The sequence below is a fragment of the Ambystoma mexicanum genome, chromosome 7q (genome assembly GCF_040938575.1).
Source record: "Ambystoma mexicanum isolate Mex_15411 chromosome 7q, UKY_AmexF1_1, whole genome shotgun sequence".
NCBI lineage: Eukaryota > Metazoa > Chordata > Amphibia > Caudata > Ambystomatidae > Ambystoma > Ambystoma mexicanum.
The window spans coordinates 749,198,722-749,218,123 of NC_090941.1; the positions used below are offsets into that span (position 1 = coordinate 749,198,722).

The 19,402-nt window shown below is 45.7% G+C and overlaps 1 protein-coding gene across 2 annotated transcripts in view; it reads right to left on the minus strand.

The window, feature by feature from the left end:
* The window catches only part of ATM (ATM serine/threonine kinase), a 3,046,976-nt gene that overhangs the window by 1,979,579 nt on the left and 1,047,995 nt on the right, over nt 1–19,402 (minus strand). For both annotated transcript variants that reach the window (XM_069640412.1, XM_069640413.1), the window contains one exon: nt 12,788–12,956. In XM_069640412.1, the coding sequence (XP_069496513.1) occupies nt 12,788–12,956 (169 nt within the window). The remainder of the gene's footprint in view (nt 1–12,787; nt 12,957–19,402) is intronic.

Here is a 19,402-nt window from a genome sequence, read left to right on the forward strand (position 1 = left end):
TTTGCTTTTATCGTGTGCACTTTTGCAATTTAATGCATTAAAACATTTAGAGTACCATATACTCTCAAATGGCTATGCCACATGTTTTCAACATTGTCTTTGGTCATTTTGTCTTTTGGCCTTTTTCAACCACTCTCAAGGCCAGATATTTCATATAATGCAAGCTCTTTCCTGGGTGAAAGCCTTGGCTTTAGCAGGCAAAGCACTGATTGATGTTTCTGGCTGAATGTGGGGGCTGGAAAGGTCTTGTCCCAGACCACACCCGGGACAAAGTGTATATGTTGCTGGTGTGACAAATTGCAGGTATTCGTCCCTTCTCCCCCAGGGGGAGCCCCCTCTAAGGTTAGGGAGGTGAGCCAGCTCCGCAAGACCTGCCCTAGGGGGTCAAGGAAAAAGTGAGACCTCCCCGGGAGACTCCCCCCCCCCCCTTTGGGGAAAAGGACTCTGCCAGGGCCATCTACCATAGCCACAAACATGGAATGGGAACCTGTTGGAACAAATAACATGCCATCTTTACTGTTGGCTGAAGGCAATGCAAAAAGAAATCCATTTGTGAAAGAAAAGGAAGATGTCGCTAACAAGAGATGTATATTTAACTGAGACGAGCAGGTAGAGCAGAAAGGGAACCTGGTGCACAGGGCAAGCCCCTCGACATTATGCTTTGTGTGCATCAAGCAAAGGCAAGTTGCGGAGCCCGCAACTTTTTGCAAGGCAGACAATGCCCGTATGAGACGCCAGAGAACCGATGTGCGTCTATTTGAGAAAGGCATCATGCAGAGGAAGAGGAACAGGCTATCTGGTAGTGGTGAAACCACAGGTTCGGCGTAGTGGACAGGGCACCCAAAGAAATACTCTGAGACCGCTGGTACAGGAAGCGTGGAAAGCTTTCTGACCGCCAGCTCGAGTGCAGAGCACTAACCTGACGTGGAAACTGGAAGGGGAATATGACGGTAGAGAGGAACGAGAAAGCACACCAGAGTAATAGCTGAGCCCAGTTACGATCCCCAGCAAAGAGAGGTTCCAAGGGAACCGGCAGAATCGTGAGGCTGTCAGGGCATCGTTATAAATCCAAAGAAACTCGTGCCAGTCTTAAGGATGAGAAAATAAGACTAAGACTGCATAGTTGGAAAGAAGCAACAAATAACCCGGTCAGCAAAGAGGGTTATTATACAAGGATAGAAACTCATCCCAGTCATAAGGACGAGAAACCAAAAGAGAAATCAGTGAAGAAAAGAAGTGAGAAGCCTGTAACAGACGAATTGAAGCAACCCAGGTGGAGAACAAGCAGAGATGGGAAACAAATTCCCTGGGAGGAAGCAAAGAAACCCTGGATGTTCTGATGTCCCCAGACTTCCCCTTTTCTAACTCTCTCACCACTCTTCTTTCCTGGAGTGATCCCTTTCTCCTTTCCTCCCACCTCTCTCTCCATCCCTCAGGCCAAGCCGACTCCAGCACTGCCACCTACCTTCTCAATCATCCAACCCATGAAGCGTGTCAGCGGAGGCTTTCGCCGCTACTTTCTCTCCTCCTTCTTCACCTTTTGCTGACTCACACCCTGACACAGCCCTATCTAATCTTCATCTCTCTAGCTCTAACACTGTCCTGGCCCCTGTCATGAGGATCCGTTTGAAGCCCAAATCCAAGTGCACATCTTGGTACGATTCTGACCTTGTCACCCAAACGCAAATGTAGGGTGGCGGGGAGGAAGTGGAGGGCATTGGGCGTACCCCCTGACAAACTGGCCTGTCGCCTGCTCTAACGGCAATACAGACTCTCTGTCCTCGCTAAAAAAAGAGCCCACATCCAAGCCTGCATCTCTGCAGCATCTAACAACTCGGCCAAACGCTTCAAAATCTGCAAGGAGCTGGCCAATCCTGCTGCAGTCTCTACCTCTCCTGTTCCCACCCAGGCCCACTGCACGGCCTTGGCTTCTCATTTCATCATTAAAACTCAGGACATCCTGTCCACCCTCTATACCTCCTCCTCCACTGTGGCCGTCTCCCGATTCTCCACTGCTCATCCAGAACCATCAAGGACCACATTGACGCCCTTGCTCCAACCTTGGCTGATTTCTACAATCACTCCTTTGCCACTGGAACCTTCCCTTCCCCTTTAAGCACTCCCCTGTCCACCTGCTTCCTAAGGGGCGATCTGCCAATCCGGCCTCTCCGGCTAACTATCGCCCAATCTCCATCACTCCTTTCTTGGGCAATCTCTTGGAAAACTGGCCATCTCCCAGCTTAATCTGCACACTAAATCTGTTGGTTGTCTCCACGATCACCAGTCTGGCTTCAGAATTGCCAGAAACACGGAAACTGCTCTCCTGAACACGCCTGAAGACCTGCTCTCTAACCTTGACACCAATCTTCCTTCTGTCCTCATTCTCCTCGATCTTTCTTCTGCTTTTGATACAGTCAACCATGCCATCCTGCTCAATCGCATCTGTGAACCTGGGTATCACTGATCAGGCCCTGGCCTGGCTGACCTCCTTTCTCACTGACCAACCCTCTCAGGTCCAACTGGGGTCATTTCTCTCTTGTAACCGTCTCTCTACTTGTGGTGTTCCCCAGGGGTCTAAACTTTCTCCCTGGCTTTTCAACCACTACCTGGCTCCTCTTGCCCACCGCATCTCTACTTTCTGCTTCAACTTTCAGTATTATGTAGATGACACCCAGCTCTCTTTCAGGCTCCCCTCAGCCACCTCTTCCCCTTCTCTCATAGCAGACTGTCTGGCCGCAATTCAGGAATGTTGTGCACCAATGATCTCTGCCTTAATGCCAGTAAGACCGAGATTCTCCTCATCGGAACACCAGCTCCCTCCTTTCCTCTCTCTCTCTCCGGCTACCCGCTCTGGGCCCTCTTCCTGCTCCTACTTGTGAGGCTAAGAACCGTGGGGTCATCTTCAACTCCACCCTCTCCTTCTCTCCTCACATCTCTGATGTCTCTAAGAGGTCACACTATCAGCTGCACCTCCTCAGAGGTATTATTCCTTTCCTCAATTTCCCCCCCGAAGCTCACCGTCTCCAGAACTCTGGTCCTCTCTAGGCTGGACTACTGCAACAGCCTTTTTCTAAATCTGCCTGCCTCTACTCTCCAACCTCTACAACTTATCCAGAACAGGACTGCAAAACTTGTCCTTTGCCTCAGGCATCGTATCTCTCCAGCCCTGCAATCTCTTCACTGGCTTCCTGTGGCAGCAAAGATCAAGTTCAAGACCCTTTGCATCGTCCACAAGGCTTTCTTTGGCCTAGGACCGTACTACCGCCAACTCTCTCTTCCTAAACCTCTACCTTCTCGAGCTCCCTGCTCATCCACTTCCAACTCTCTGAGGGTCAGACACTTTCTCAAGCAGAGTGTTGGGGGCAGATCTCTCTCTTCGGATGGGGCCTCCCTCTGGAACAGCCTCCCTGCCTCTCTCAAACTTGAGCAGAACCACCTCCGGTCCCGGAAGCAACTCAAGACCACCTTTTTCGCTTCCGCTTTCTCTCTTCCTCTCCCATGCTGATGTCCTGAATGCTCCACGCACTGGTCACCTGGTTACCCTCTAAACTCTGGCCCAGGCTCCTGCATGTCCAGTTGCCCTTGCACGGCCTCCGGGCTCCCCCAGCACTTATGGTCTGTATCTGCAACGCTAAAGTCCTTTCTCTCTGCACTTATGAGCCATCCCCTGGCTGCACTTATTGAGTGACCTGCACTTCTCCCCTCCCCCATCCCCCTCTCGGCTCTACTCCCCTTCCACTTCCCTGCACCTGCGCGATCTGATTGACACAAGGTCTAGTAAGATCGTTATTTTGTCCTCCCTCTGTTTCCCCTTCTTTGTCTTGTTGCTTCTAGAAACACACATGTGTACAGACACATTATAAATGCCATATCATATATCATATGTCCTCAAAATTGAAGATTGGTGCAAGTCTAACATACGAATATGCAATGAGAAACAGGATATAAGGATCTTGAATGACAAGTTTAAAGAAGAGGCATTGCAAGACAGAGCAGTCATAAATAAGAAAGCCTAAAAAGGTGTCAAGATAAACCTAGCTCAAGAAAGCCTGAATCTAAAGAGAGGAAAGAATTTACAAGTGATGACAAGAGTGTGAGAAACTACCTGAAGGGAAGTTGTTGTAAAACTAGAACCACAGAAAATACAAAACCGAAGACTATTCTTGAAAAACAAGAATTAATCTCAAAGACTATCCAAAGAGATTATATTTAGAAATATCTCTACCACAGAGAAAGACTGTAATTAAAAGCTTTTTGGGAGACCAGGCGAAGATAACACATTATCTTGGTCGATTTAAGTTTGTTAAATATAGTGGTAGGGTCAGAGAGTTAGTTTGGACAGAGGACATTTTTACTTTGGCCTTCCTGACAAATGACAAGCACCTTTAGTTTCCTTAGCAAGGTAGGGTATTCCCTTAAGTAATAGGGAAAGTTAGACCTTTTTCTTATAAGTTTAATAAAGTTATTAAATCATGTCCTCAGCATGTCCAACTGCTTCTTCCGACCCGCCACACTGTGCATGATTGGACAGCCCCGTCCAGTTTGAATGATACAAATCCTTGCTATTGGTAGTCTCGGGAGAGACACCAGCTCCAATTTAGTATGAGAGGACTCCTCCTGCAGCAATTCTTCATATTGTTGTTGGAGCCAAGACCCCTTCAAAGAGGAGCATCCCACTGAAGACCTGTGATTCACTGTTGCAGACAACAAGCATTGCCTCCAGCAAAGTCCTGGTTAAACTATGCTCCTTTGTTCTGTTCGCCTGAAGAACTTCATTGGTGTTTCAACCTCTGCACAAGTAGTAACAACCAGTCCCAAACCCTGCTTGAGGATCCTGCACGTCGAAGCCAACAGAAGTGTCCCTCCCGGCACCACCCCGTGGACTGACCAGTTCCCTCCTTGGTTTATTCGTTGTATTGATTACCGTCACAAGTTCAGACTTGGGACTCCACAGACACAGTTGGTGAGACTAGAGGCGGCTCAGTATGCCAGAAGGAAAAGGGGTTTTGCAGGACAAGCTTCGTCGTCTCCGCCACAAGGGTCGCCTTCCACTATCTCATTGTGATGTTCACTGTTGCAGCCCGTCCTCATCATGTCCGTGGAGTCCCCTGCGGTCGTCAGCATAGTGGTCACCTTCTCGTCATGCCAGAGTTGCCCAGTTATCCAGTCACAGGAACCATTGTGCCAGAGCACAGAACTAGACTAGTCAAACCCAATTCTGATGCTGAAAGGGACCTCTGTACCAGCATACTAATACACAACCAGTCAATAACTGTTATATTGCCCTCACACCAAATTGGGGTTCCTCCACCCAAAATGTGTAAATTTATATCACAAAGAAGGGTGGACGAGCCCAACACCTTCTAAAAAAGAGCCCTAATGCTAAACTATATCTGTCCTTCAAGAAGAACTCTCCTGTCCCTTGGCCCAGCTTCCCCTAGATGTCGCTGGTGGGCCGCCTATCTAACAGGGATAGCAAGGAGAGACTTCCCTATTCCTAAACTCCACTAAGCACAATTTGAATTGATAAAAAGATTTTTATTTTCGAAGTCATACTGCAAAGAGTCCTACTGGTACCTCTTTGCATCATTAAACGCAGAGAACTGGTCTCCTCTTATAGCCTATAATAACAAGGATACCCCGAGAAAGGTACTCTACCCAATTTTATTGTGCCTCTTTTCTCGGATTCGTATCCCAAAAAGCAACTACTGAAACTACCACCCACGTATATCTCAAACATCCTTGTGGTCTGCCAGTTCTCAGCAACATACCCCTCAATATTAAAAAGGATATCGATTGTCATGGTCGGTCGACCGGTTTTGGTGTGCCAACTTTCTTATGCCACCTTCTTCAGGACCTAGCAATGGAGATCTGGAGGGACAGATAAAGTTTAGCATTAGGGCTCTTTTTTTATAAAGTGGAGGGCTTGTCCACCCACCTCTGCCCCAGCAACACATCGCCTCACAGAAGGAACCTACGCTCAAAGTAAGTGGGCCAACAAATTCAGAAAGACACCTCACAGTTATTTCTGAGGGCATGAGTTTATACACTTATTTCTACCCGCCTACCCGGCAGGCTTTCGCTGAAGTGGTGGGATTGGGGGAGGACCCCTAAAGAACTTCGCTTGCTCTTTTCTTACACCTACATGATGGCCTTGCCAACAATTGTTCTGCTTCTTTAAAAGTCTCCTAACTCCCTACAAAGGGCTAACTTTAGAATTTGTGACTCTTGGGGCACTACACACCATTAGCACACTGGCGGGGTAAGCCAGCCAATCAGATGGCTAGGAACGTGGGCTTGAGCTGCCAGTGCAAGCCTGCATCCCATGCCGCCTAACAGCCGGCTCCTCCCGTTGCCACCTCCACCCCGCCTCCCCCCACCCTCCGTCTACTTATTTTGTTTTTCACCCTCCCACCCCATTACTTACGTTTCTTTGGCAGCCGGGGGGTGCCGCTGCATCCGCTTCTTCCCACTTGCCTTCCGCAGGCTGCCATGGAAAGGGAATTGGGGCTCCGAACAGAGCCCCGCCTTCCCTTTTCATGGCAGCCATCTTTATAAAGGGTTTTCCTTCGTTCAACGGGACACACGTGATGTCCCGTTGTACGAAGGAAAATCCTTTTTTTTTTTTAGCACCCCACGTTACAGCTTTGGTAGCCCGGGGTGCTAATGGTCTAACCTAATGACCCAGAGCTCTCGTTAATGGCCCTTGCTTTGCCAGGGCCGTTAACTGGAGCTGCCAGGACATTACCCCCATTCCAACCCTTGGAGCAGCGACTTAACGCCACATCGATATTAGTAGGGGTCAGGCTTTTATTTGTTTGTTTATGATTTATAAAAAATATTTTTTCAATTCCAACATCACAGAAGAATAGGAAGGAAAATTAAAGACAATAACATCTACATTTTGCATAATAATAATAAACCTATTACATTTGATTCCATTTGGTTAATGCAGCACTCAGCTTAGAATAACATTTTATTTTTTTACGATTCTGGTTGCTCCGAGCCAACCTTACACAAATTACAATTACTAAACAGAAACAAAAAAAGACAATCAAAACTATTTTATTCAACATTAAAATCCGCTCCTTACATAAAAGCATTGCATAGCAAAAAATAATGTTAAAGATTCATATTACACAAGACATAAAAGCCTTCCCATAAAAGATACTTAATGCATAAAACTTGATTCAGATCACATCAAGGGAATCACCATCGCAGCTTTATCAATCCTGTTTTGTTTAAAACATTTTTTACCGCTGATGTGGCCTTAGTTTCCTCTCCGCTGGATACCCGAATAGAGGAATGGGCAGCGTTGAGTGCTTTATAATTGTGTGCCAGGTTTCCCAGGGCTAAAGTTCTAAAAGTTACCAATGCGGGGCAATACATAACCACATGTTCTCTATTCTGCGTCGCCCCTGGGTCCCCACATAGGTCGCAACCCACCATCACCTCCCTATTTAGAGATCTTATTTGTCCAATTTCCCCAGTTGGAAGAAGGTTCAACCTATATCTCAGGAACTGTAAAGCCCAGTATGAGTTTGGAAATCTGTCTACATATTTTAGGATACTACCCAGCTTTTTATCTACTAGTGACGGACTATAGTATGATTTCGACTGCCTTGTGTGGGTAATTGTGGCTATCCAATCTTCTCTTAGCAGAACCTTTTTTTCCTCATTTGGATAATTTATAAGGTCTTTCACCAATACATCTAACCTCATTAAAATTCCATCCGCTCTCTCCCTGAAGTTACTGACCGCCCTGTGCGCGGACCTTCGATTACCTGCTAAGTCCTCATACAATGAGTCCTTCTAAGGTATCAGAATCATTCTATACAATGATAATATTCTCCACTCGAGAGCTGCATTTAGCGATGTTAAGCCCAGCTCAAACCAAAATGGGGACATTTGGACACAGTCCAGCAGTCCCAGAGCCGTCTTCCAAATTCTGGACTCAATGTTTTCCTTTTTTTTCCCCTTTTTTTAATAATCAAGCACATATTTGCACTAATCTCCATTACGTATAGAAGGCCTGGCACCACCTTCATCTTATAATAAGACATTAGTGGACGGATAGTAAACCTGCAGTATTTAATTCCTATCTTTGTCATCTTGGCTCTTGCCTGTGTGGCCTTTCCAAGTAAGCAGGAGAAAACGACTTCTTTGTTATCTACTGCATCCAACTTAAACCCCACATAGGTAATTGATGCTGTCTGTGATTATCTGACCATCCATGTCGCACCTTGAAACATTTGTGTATAGGCGCGTTACAAATGCCATATCATCTAAGCCCAATAAAACCCCTTTTTTCTTTGTTGAGAAAACTTATTATACTTGTCATTTCCCATTAAAACATAGTTCGTTGGCCACATCATATTCCTTATGGGCGAACATTAATCTTTGTAGGCCCCGCTGTGTCCTATCCATCAGGATAACATCTGAGTATATCAGGAACGGGATAGACACAGTGGGGGTGGGGGATGGGGATTGGAGCAAATATTGCCTTCTTCAGGGTGTCTCCCAGATCTGCCAAGTATAGGTTGAATAAGCAGGGAACATTATTATTATAATCAATCTGAATTCTACTAGAAAAATTAAAAGAACTGTTATTTGATTTAATCTAATACACATAAAACCCCTCAGTGTAAACACAAACACTACAATGTCCTAAAAAGCATAAAAGGAACAATCAGTAAAAACATTATAACACTCACTGCCGCTTGCAGAGGAATAGATCCTTAATTTATTCTTATGTTGGCCTCGACTTTAGGATTTTAGAATTTAAGAAGCCAGAAACCGCAATCCTCACTCTCTTTAGGTTGGCACTTTGTTTGTTTGTTTGTGCATTTATATAGCGCTACGAACCCTCAGGTATCTAAGTGCTGCTTATTTCCCACGGTGTGTGGTGCTCATTTTTCGACCTTGGAAGGATGAAAGGCTGAGTTTGCCCGTGCCGGGATTGAAACCTGCGTCAGCATGCTCTGCACGGATGTCAAAGCGAGCGCTCTACTCGCTATCTGACCGGCTTGAACCTCTCATTCCGAGATTGTTACTGCCATCCCAGTTTAGTGTTATCAGAAGTTTCTTAAAGTATGTCAGGACTTTTTAAGTGCTAGGGCCTTATATCATAAGGCAGTGCATTAGTGTTTTTACTGTTTTATAATTACTCCTCTGCCTACCTGCGCTTTCTTCTTTACTGCATACAGTTTGCTAGTGTTCTTACTTGAATAAGAACTGGTAATGGGCCAACTCTCAGCAACCGTCTCAGATTCAGTTCATGGCCTTTTTGAGTAACATTTTCATGGCATTTCTATGGGCGGTGCAGTTATAGGGAATCCTTTTTTAAATATTTAAAAGGTAGAGGAGGGGGAGGGTAAGTGTACGAGTGGGGCATGCCCCACATAAAAATTCAGCCAAAATTGCAAAGAAACGGCTGCAGTGAGTTGTCTCACTATGAGCTGTACTGGATCCTCTGAACAAACATTCTAAAAAGTCTCTTTAGCAAGAGCACCCCATGGTAAATGTATATATGTGCATAGTGTTAATTTAGGAGTTTTTATTCAGCTGTGATTTTCATAGCAAAGAGCTTGTTTTAAAGCCTAACAACTATTTTTAGACATTCTGTCTAACTTGAATTATTAAGAGGGTGTGTGTGTGATGGGTGGGGTTTGTTTGGATGGGTGTGCGCGTTATTGAATCCTTCAAAACCCCTACACTCTCATGAATATAGGCATTACTGCTCAGTCACCTACGTTGATTAAGTTTGGCTAGACGTTGGAGTCTTTTCCTGTTCAATTGTCCAGAGAGCTGATTTTGAAAATCTATCTCAACACCTATTATCATCCATGATATTTGCTCTGTATACTTAGGTTGCTACATGGAGTCTGCCGTGAAGCATGTTGTGTTATTGTATGTTGATATTCCTTTGTATGCAAAAGAGCCAATGTATACAGAAACAAATGCTGGTATACATGAGTTTGGGCTTACATCAAGGTTGTACATAAATGCCATGTAGTCAGTGATATACCCTATTGTGAACTGCAACTTGCGACCAGTCTCCACCTGGTCCCTGCCGGATTCATTTAAGCCTTTTAAATATCTAGAGATATGGGTTGAGAATAGAGCAAAACAGGATTTGAGAAGCTAACGCGATTCAAGCAGTTGATAGGTTGGCGGTCTCTATTGAGAAATGATGCTGGCTTCTTTCATCAATTATTGGATGTGTTGAAATGGCAAACATGATTACTAGATTGTTGTGTGTGTTTAAATCTATGGCCATTCTTATTTAAAGGAAACAGTTAAGGAGACATGGTTAGCTATCTGCGCTACGATATGAAAGAGCAACGAGGGTTGCATTGGTTACACTGAAGCTGCTGGAGGATGGGAGACTGGGAGCACCAGATCTCTGGTCTTTTTATATAGCTTTACAGCTACATTACAGCTACATTGTTCTGTTGTCTGGGAAGGTTTGAAACAGCATGATAAGCCTAAAACAATAATCTGCAAGCTCATAGAACCTGATGTGTTGAGGAAATAACAACGGGCCAACTGCAGGTTTGTCAGGGGGCTACCAAGCCAAGAGACCATGCTGTGGGATTTATGGTCTATCCTAAATAGCAGTAGGACCGGATTAAACTACTCAACCTTAATTGCCTCCATGTCCTCAATACAACACACCATTAAAGGGGCACAGATTTTTTGAAAGCAAAAGGCATTCCTGTGGCAAGATGGAGCAACAATGTATGTGGTACGATGGATAATCTATACTTTGAAAACCGACTGATGCCATTTCAAGATTACCAGGTTTGGAATAGGCGGTTGTTTAACTTTGCATCAGTGACTCTGATTATTAGGAAATACAGCCTGCTTTATTTTACATTACAGCTAGCAGAGATTGTTATGACCATGAGGGAATTGGCTGGGTGTAGTTACCAGATCACAATGTTATAAAAATCAGCAGCACCCTGTGTGTCCCATGTGCAAGTCAAATGTAAAAGGTGGGTGGATGATTCTGGTGCACCTACGAAGGATAAGATTTTGGAGGCTTTGTGTAAGCACACTAAGGGCGCACCAAGAAGGAACTTATCAATGCCATCTTCAATCAAATACATTTCACAATTGTGAGCACAGCCTATACCACACCTGCCTTTAGGGTAAACCCAGCTGGGATGGCAGCACTGAATGTCCCAGATGCCAGAGGTAGTCTGCTGGGTTCTTCCACGTGGTTTGGGAATGCGCTAGGGTAGTTACTCCGTGAAAGGAGAATATTTTGTGGGCATCAATGAGTGGTTGTCGGAACCAGTTCCCACTATATGCCTGCTGGGGAGAGTGCAGCAGAAAAAGAAAGGTGAAGATATCCGTAAACGTTGTCTCTTAGTAGAGAGGTTCGTAGTGATGCACTGGAACGTGAGGGCAACGTCGACACGATTAATGTGGTAAAGGGATATACTAAGTAGGTGTTGGCAAAAAAAAAGAGTCTGCAGAGCACATTAGACGACTAATGATGGTGAGCCTATATATAAGGAGGTTTTCTGGTCTTTGTTAATGCTCTGTCAGACATGATGCCACCATGAGAAACTAATAATTAGATTCAGAACAGTTGGTGTTATAAGTTATACCATGTTATACGCACTGTCCAACCAGAACAACATGTACATAATATATACCCTGGAATACACAATGGCTCGGTGACACTTCATCCTTTTTTTCCTCAGTCTTTGTACCCAGAAGGAATTCAATTTTGTTTTTCTTGCCATACTAGTATATTTGATTATGTGCATTGTTACAGTAAAATAAAAAGGAAATTAAAAATTCCTTTAGTCTTCATCCTCAACTCTTGGTTAAAAAAGACACATCATCTACGCACAAAGGTAATATCTGTGACATTCTCATGTACAGTGCTACACAACTTAGTGTTGTGGCATGAAAGGGTTGTTTCCGACTCGTCCATATGAGGGCCGACTGAAGAGGGAGAGAAAAACATTTGAACAAAATTGAATTTACAACAAGGATGCCTCGACAAAGGGGACAAAATACACATAAAGACTGTTTTGCCCACTCCATACCTTCCATACATTCCTACAGTTATCTTTTTAATTGATTGTCCCCATGTTGTCACTGTTGGGCGACGGCAAGGCTGTATTACAAGAGTTTGGCATTCACAAGAAATGGATACAAATCCTTGAGAAAATACGACAGTTCCCCAGCACATGGTTCACAGATTACTAGAAGCTCTTTTGCAAAGAACTTACTTTTTTACTTAAGACAAGAAACTAACCATGCCAACATGAACAAAAGAGTGAAGAAAAATAAACAACAGAAATATGCACCATACGTTTTAAATAAGGTTAAAACCCTGGCACTCACAGTGCATTTGTGAAAAAGCCAATGGTTAGGTGAAACATATTGCCCAATGACGAAAAGTGCATAACAGGACATTAACGACTGAAGTTAAAATTCACACCATTATTTAAAAGAAAGCAACATTTTTTTGATTTGCTCAGAGGAAACAGAATTCTAAGAATAATGTATAAGCTAGAATTAATTATATATAAAGGATGGGGAAGCTTATGGTGGAACGACACTGTCTCAAGCGGATTGCATCAATAGGATAGTCACTACTACCCACATGCACTTCTGAACTGCTCCATACTGTTACATGCATGATGCTCTATGGTGCGATAGAAGTCAAACCATTTATCATTGATCTTGTGCCATTCTTCTGCTCACAATACAACTTGGCGATTATAGCAAGTATACTATAATAAGGTATGCACATTCTGCTTACCGGTGACATTATTAAACTCCCCAGGTTCGCTTGCATGAGCCACCTCAGGAGTACCAGCATCATCAAATAGGTCAATGGCTGCTTGGTCCTCCGACTGCATTCTGCTTTCTTCAAAATCATCTTCCATCAAATCTACCAAGGATTCGTTCAGAGTTCCAGTGCAGGTTACCTGAAGCACAGAATGAGGTAGATTTCATGTCAAATGCAAAGAAGCATTCTACACGGCATTCTTTTATGGAGCGTTCCCCAGCAGTTATGTTCACACGCTTAGACTGAACATCAGAAATGTACTTTTTCCTCACCTCTACAAGTTTGGGATGTTCATACATATTCAGAAAGCTATCTAGATGCTATTTGTTATGAGGTATTGTAAAAACCCAGGGATTCATTAATTATTGGCACATAGTTAAATACATTTTGAGCAGGCGAGGAATGAGTTTCAATTGAAAATCAAAAAGTTATTCACCATTTTTTGGCACGGTTTTTCTAGAAACGGCTGCACCGATAAACTCTCAAATTAACGAGCACTCGCAGGTTATTGTGAAATGAGGCTTTTTAAACCTGCCCTGGCAAAATCACATTTTTCGTTTTCCTAGTTAAAGGCATCATATGTCCATAGAACTTGCATCATTTGAAAAGATTGGCATCCTATGCACAAGGTTCCCAAACCACTTGTCAGATTTTGACATAACTTGCCACAATACTCACATTATAAACCAGATTGTTCCTGCAAATTCCCAGGTGCTGGCATAATATACCACAATCAGTCTTCACAGGACTAGCTACTCCTAACATTGTCAAGTTTTTAACCATGAAACAAACATGTACTCTCACAAGTAACTACTGTCATTTATCATATTTTGCTATGACATCCTCATGTTCTCATGCCATTAGGCAGGTACTGCCATCAATTTCCCAGGTTCTTAAATTATTTTCATCAAATCTTCAGATCACTATACAATTTTCCAGGTATTGTCATCTTGCGCCAGGAATTTTCATCATTTGCTTAGATACTCGCATTATATGCCCTCTATTGGTATGAAATGCTCAGGTGAATTTATAAATTGCCAACCTAGGTACCCAGGTCATAATGCATGCAGTGCAAACTAAGGCTCGGGTATCATGGCAGGATATGCCCAGCTACTTAAACCATACAGAACACTGCAATTAAATACACAGAAACTCAAAACATTTAGTAGACCTTGACATAATTTGACCAGTAAAGAATGGAACACTTCGAACTCCTAGTGTAATTAGACTTTTTGAAGATTTTGTTGTCAAATTTCTGCTAGCTATATATGGAATTTTTAGGTGCAGAGGAGATGAGAATCAACCCTGGCATATGGGTTGTGAACTAAACAACAAAGAGTAGTTCTCAATTAGTTTCCAATCCGTCCCCTGCCAAATATTCAAGCCAAATACAGTCTTTATATTGTCTTAGAGAATATTTGAGATTTTTTACAATGTTATTTTACAATGATGTTGAGCATCCTAGTCTAGTGGGTGCCGACATAGTCAGTGCTTCAACCACATGACCACCTGGAGGTTGGAAGCCAGTTCCACCAGGTCTTCCCCTTTCCTGTAGAATTCCTAAAGGAAGACCCTCACCTCTCTGGAGTATTTTGGTTCCAACCCAAATGTGATAGGATCACCCTCCTTAAGTCAGCTTTGACACAAATCTGCTCATTGGAAGCAGAGGCTATTCTTGAGGTGTACCGTTGGCGTTGTGCAGAACGGCATTGACTGCGCCAGGTTAAGGAGGGGCGGTGCCAAGAGCCCAGCACCTGAAGGCGGAGGAGCCTGGCGTCAGTCTGATTCTGAGTCCACTGGAGCATGGGCCAAGTTCAGAGGTGTGCAGTGGTGGTCTCCAAGCAAGATGGGCCCTATTGATGCCACCAGTGCCAAAGCTAAAGCTGTTTCCACCAGTGCCTTGGCAAAGAGTTCTAGCATATTTAACTGGAATTCTTCCCATTGCTCTGGAGTGGAGAATTGAGTGGGAAACTGTACCTGTGGAGCCAAATCCTCTTGGAGTCCCTAGAATGGTGGCTCCTCTTCCTCAACGAACAAGAATTGTGTTGTGAAAAACCGCTAGTTGTCTTTCCAGGTCATGGATCTGTCTTCTCTCTTACGTTCCAAGCCCAGCAACTTCAAATGAGCCATTTTGTCATCCCAGTGGCAAAAGGTAAACAGTTTTGTTGTACGCTCCCATGGGGGTTTAGGGTGCATGAATTGGCTCAACCCGCAATCCCGGGGTTTGAGTTTCTCCCCCAGGATGCATACACCCCACTCCACCCCCACCCTCTGCACTTATCACCTTGTCTTGCACTTGCATGGTAGGATTGCCACAAGGCCAATATAACTGTTTGTTGTCCTACTTCTTTCCCATGTACCCAGCCCCAACTTGTCTTGTGGCGCCTGGAAACACTTGTGTATAGGCACCATACAAATGTCCAATAAAATAAATAGAAATGAACAGATGCTGTGGCGGGTGGAGACAGCCATCTGTCTTGTCACTACCCATGCAGACCTAGAAGCCCAAGGCCTTACCAGTGTTTGGCATGACACAGTAAGAAAGGTTATTGAACTTATCACTCCTGGGTCTACTTGCTGTTACCGCCGGGTCATGCGTGCTTCAGGTTGCACATATCTTGCGCTGTCTGCGAGTCTGCTTAAGGCATCAGGCTACGAGTTGGTCCTCTTGCTCATGTGTGCAGATGATGCATTGGCCAGCCCTCTCTGCTGATCGGTCAGACAGATGAGATGGATCCTGCTCAACCTCTGCCAAGTGTGACAAGGCCTGCTTACAAGCTGTGTCAGGGGGAAAAAGGGGGAGGGTGGGTGTGTGTGTGTATATATATATGTACAGACCCTTTCCCCACCGATGATGACGATTGTGAACACAGACGGGGCAAAGCAGCAGAAGGAAGCTACCATGCAGCAGCAATTCATACTTTGTCGCAGCAGACAGACAGCAGCCTAACACCGGCCATACGAGAGCGGGGAGCAGCAAAGTGTCCAGGGATCTGCAAGTCATTCAGAAAAGGAGGCATTATTAGTGAAGCTCCCACCAGCTTACCAGAGACATTAAGATTGAAAGGCCCATCAACAGTGACTACAGTTCCTCAGACACGCTTCCATTTCCTTGCCAGAGATGCTTCCAGAAAAGGGGGCGGGGCTTACAAGCCCTTTTTGAAGTCTCCCGAAGCACTCCCCCTGCCACAGCCCCTTGAGCCAGGTAAATGATTGGACAGGGTGAGTAGCCAATCCTGGGAGGGGTAGGAAATTTAAGGAGGTGTGTGTGAGAGTGCAAGTGTGGGTTAGTTGGGTGAGGACAGGCGGTGGAGAAGGAAGCCCAAGAGACCAGAGAAGGAGAAAGCAGTGCAGAAACTATTGGTGCAACGGGGTCTGTGGAGTGTTTGTGTGAGAGCGAGAAGAACGGGAGTAGGAGAGTAAGAGGAATGGAGCAGAGGTAGTGGCAGAGTTCGTAGTAGTGAAGATAGAAGGCGGTGGGAGTAATAAGAGAAGGACAGAACTGACAAGAGTGGTAGTCGGTAATAGAGGGTTGAGCAAGGCACCATATCCCTTGAGGAGGACTGCAGTAGTAGAGAAGTGGTGGTGGTAGTAGCAGAGTAGGAGAGGTAGAGCGGGACGGGAGGCACAACAGGAGGCTGTGGAGTAGAGAGACAGAGGGAGGAGGGAAAAAGGTATAGAACAGTTGCAGAAACAGGTGGTAATAGGAGTGAGAAAGGAAGTAAGATCGAAGGGTGGAGGTAGGAAGGTGGAGTGAGAGTTTGGAGGGACAGTGGCGTAGTAGGAGGAGAACGGCATAAAGGACCAGAATAGTGAAGGATAAGGAGAGAGAGGGTCTGAAAGAAGTGAGAGTGACACTGGGCGAGAGAAGGCACCTTTCCCCATTTCCTGAGACTACTAAGCAGGAATAGGAGAGGGAAAGCTTGAAGTTTCCTAGGGAGTCAGATATCCAACATTTTAGGGTAAACACCTGAGGAGTAGAGAAGTGAAAGACAGATAGCAGTTACCAAATGTTGAGTTACTAACAACCCGTCTGGGTTTGGGAGGCGGGACCCAGGCCCTGGGAAGACGAGAGGAAAGGGCCAGCCCTAGCGCCCACCCCAAAGGACCCAGAAAGCCAATGAAGTTGAGATCACAAGCCATTTTTACAATGTTTTCTTTTTTTAATAAACACCCTTGGACTTTTTGTTAAGACGGAGCTTGATTCTTTGGGATGGGACCTCCCAACCCCCCGCCACGCAAGCTTCTAGTCAGCGCCGTCCCAATGCTCCACTTCTGTTATTTCCCATTTGCCATAATTGCCATATGCCACCGAGGTGGGGGTTGTGGTGGCTTCTCGGGCTCATCTTGCATTCCATGCACCTCTGCCGCTGCTTGCTGTGCGCATGTCTTTCCTGTGCCGGTAGGGTTTGAGCAGGCTACTCCTGCTTTTGTGGTGGTGTCCTTTGTGTATGCTTCAGTGGTTAGGCACTTCGGAGGAGCTACAGATCGTCTCCAGTGCCCCTCACACTATGTCCACTTGAAATCTAGACTGTGGTGTTCATTGCTGCAGCACCGCCCACCCACTCCTCAGTCTGGTCCTGCTTCCCGATGAGTATGCCCCTGCCTCTGCCTCAGGGAAGTCGTCTAATGTAAACTGCGGTCACCAGCTGCACCGCAAAGCACACAGGAGTGCGAAAGCGGCTGACCAGTCCGGGACACGCATCTCAAGGAAGCAGCCGCATCTCAAGGATGCAGTTAGCTGGTCTTGGGCGTGCAGAGCATATATGCGCTTCTGCGCCGGGTTCTGACTTGCCTGCAAGTCCCTAGACTTAGGGGAGAGCGATCACAGCCAGCTGCTCTTCTGAAGTTGGCCGGGGTAGACTCCTCAGGGGCAGGGAGCCCGCCCTCTTCACTGCCGTGTGTTTGCCGGCTTCACTATACAGCCTCCTGAGGGATCAGGGGGTCGCAGTCTCAGCGTTTATCCCACTAAGTTCTACGCCGAAACTCACCCCACTGTTTCCGACCACATTCAGATCACTGGCAACACATTCTCGGGTGCTGCTGAGGGCAAGAGAAGCTCCCCTCCAGTCGAAATTCTCCCGGGGGTCTCAGAGCAGCTTAGTCAGGCGGCCATATTGGACGGCCCCTAGACATTGAATGCCCTGGGAAAACAGATGTTGCAGCGCTGATCTGTGCATCGAGGTATGCAAGACCCAACATTGAGCTCCTTCTGGTCCACTCCTAGGCAGTCAGCGGCATCGAGACATTCCACCATAGCAAGTGCAGAATCAGCGAAAATGGAAGAAACAATGGAGAAAATGGCACTGGGGCCAGCCAGTCGGCCCTCCAAAGCAGACCTTATTGATTGTCTTCAGAGCCTCAAGACTGAGCTGAAAGAGGAGCTAACCCAGTCCATACGGGCAGAGATGAAAAACAACGCTGAGGAACTTAGGAAATCAATTGTTGATGTAGTCCAAGACACAGTAGGAGATAGGGAAACAGCACTGCAGTCACTACAGGAGGATGTTTTCCACCTCCAGTGAGGACTTGCCAGTGCCAAGCAAGACATATCTCTTCTAGTAACAACTATAAAAGGCTTGGTAAATGGACATCAGCAGCAGAATCTCTGTATATGAGGGCTGCCGAGAGGGTAGAGGATGCCGACCTCTGTGGCTGGGTGCAACAGGTCTTTAAAGCAATTATGCCGGAGAGAGCCACAGAAGGGATAACCTTGGACTGTGTCCATAGAGTTGGCCCTCTTAGAAGAACCCAGAGTGCCCAACCAAGAGACAATTATAAAATGTCACTCGTAAAACACTAAGGAGGAGATTCTGCATGCGTCAAAGCTAGGATACATTGCATTTTAGGGTCAATCCCTATTAATCTTCCAAGATAGAACAGCACTCGCGTTACAGCAGAGACAAGCTTTCTGGCAGAGCACAAGAAAGCTGCAAAAAGAATGGGTCCGCAAAACTCACAATCGCCAGAAGCCTGACGAAAACAACACACTGGTAGGTCTATGTTCAAGGGGGCTGTTATTATTCCCGGGGGGTTTGAATTGGGGGCTTCAGTCTTACCTAATGAAAAGGTGTTTGGAGGGGGGTGGTGAGGAAGAGTGCCTCAATCTATCATCTCTGATTTTGTGGTGGGGGGTTGGGACGGTTGATCGGGTCAGGGAAGGGTCGGGTGGGAGGAAAGGTCCACATTCACAACACATGAACCCATGAAAAGAGGTGGGGAAAGGCACGTGTGGGGAGCACATCTCAGTCACATGCCCTGTCACGTTATGCAGTGACCTTCAAGGTCCTGAAGTATAATGTAAGGGGCCTCAACAACCCACAAAAGAGAGGTAGGCTATTATTGGAGCTCTCACACTTGCAAGTGGATTTAGCATGCATAAAAGAAACGCACCTGCTAAGAAAAGACCTGCATAAGCTCTGCGCGCAAGACTTCCCACATCAATTCATTGCGTGCACAAAGAACAAGAGTAAAGGGCCAGGCATTCTATTGAAGAAACGGGTGCAGTTCAGCCTGGTAAAGACAAAGTCTGATAAAGGAGGAAGATATCTCTTTGTAGAAGGGTGGTTTAATGGTGCACGTCTC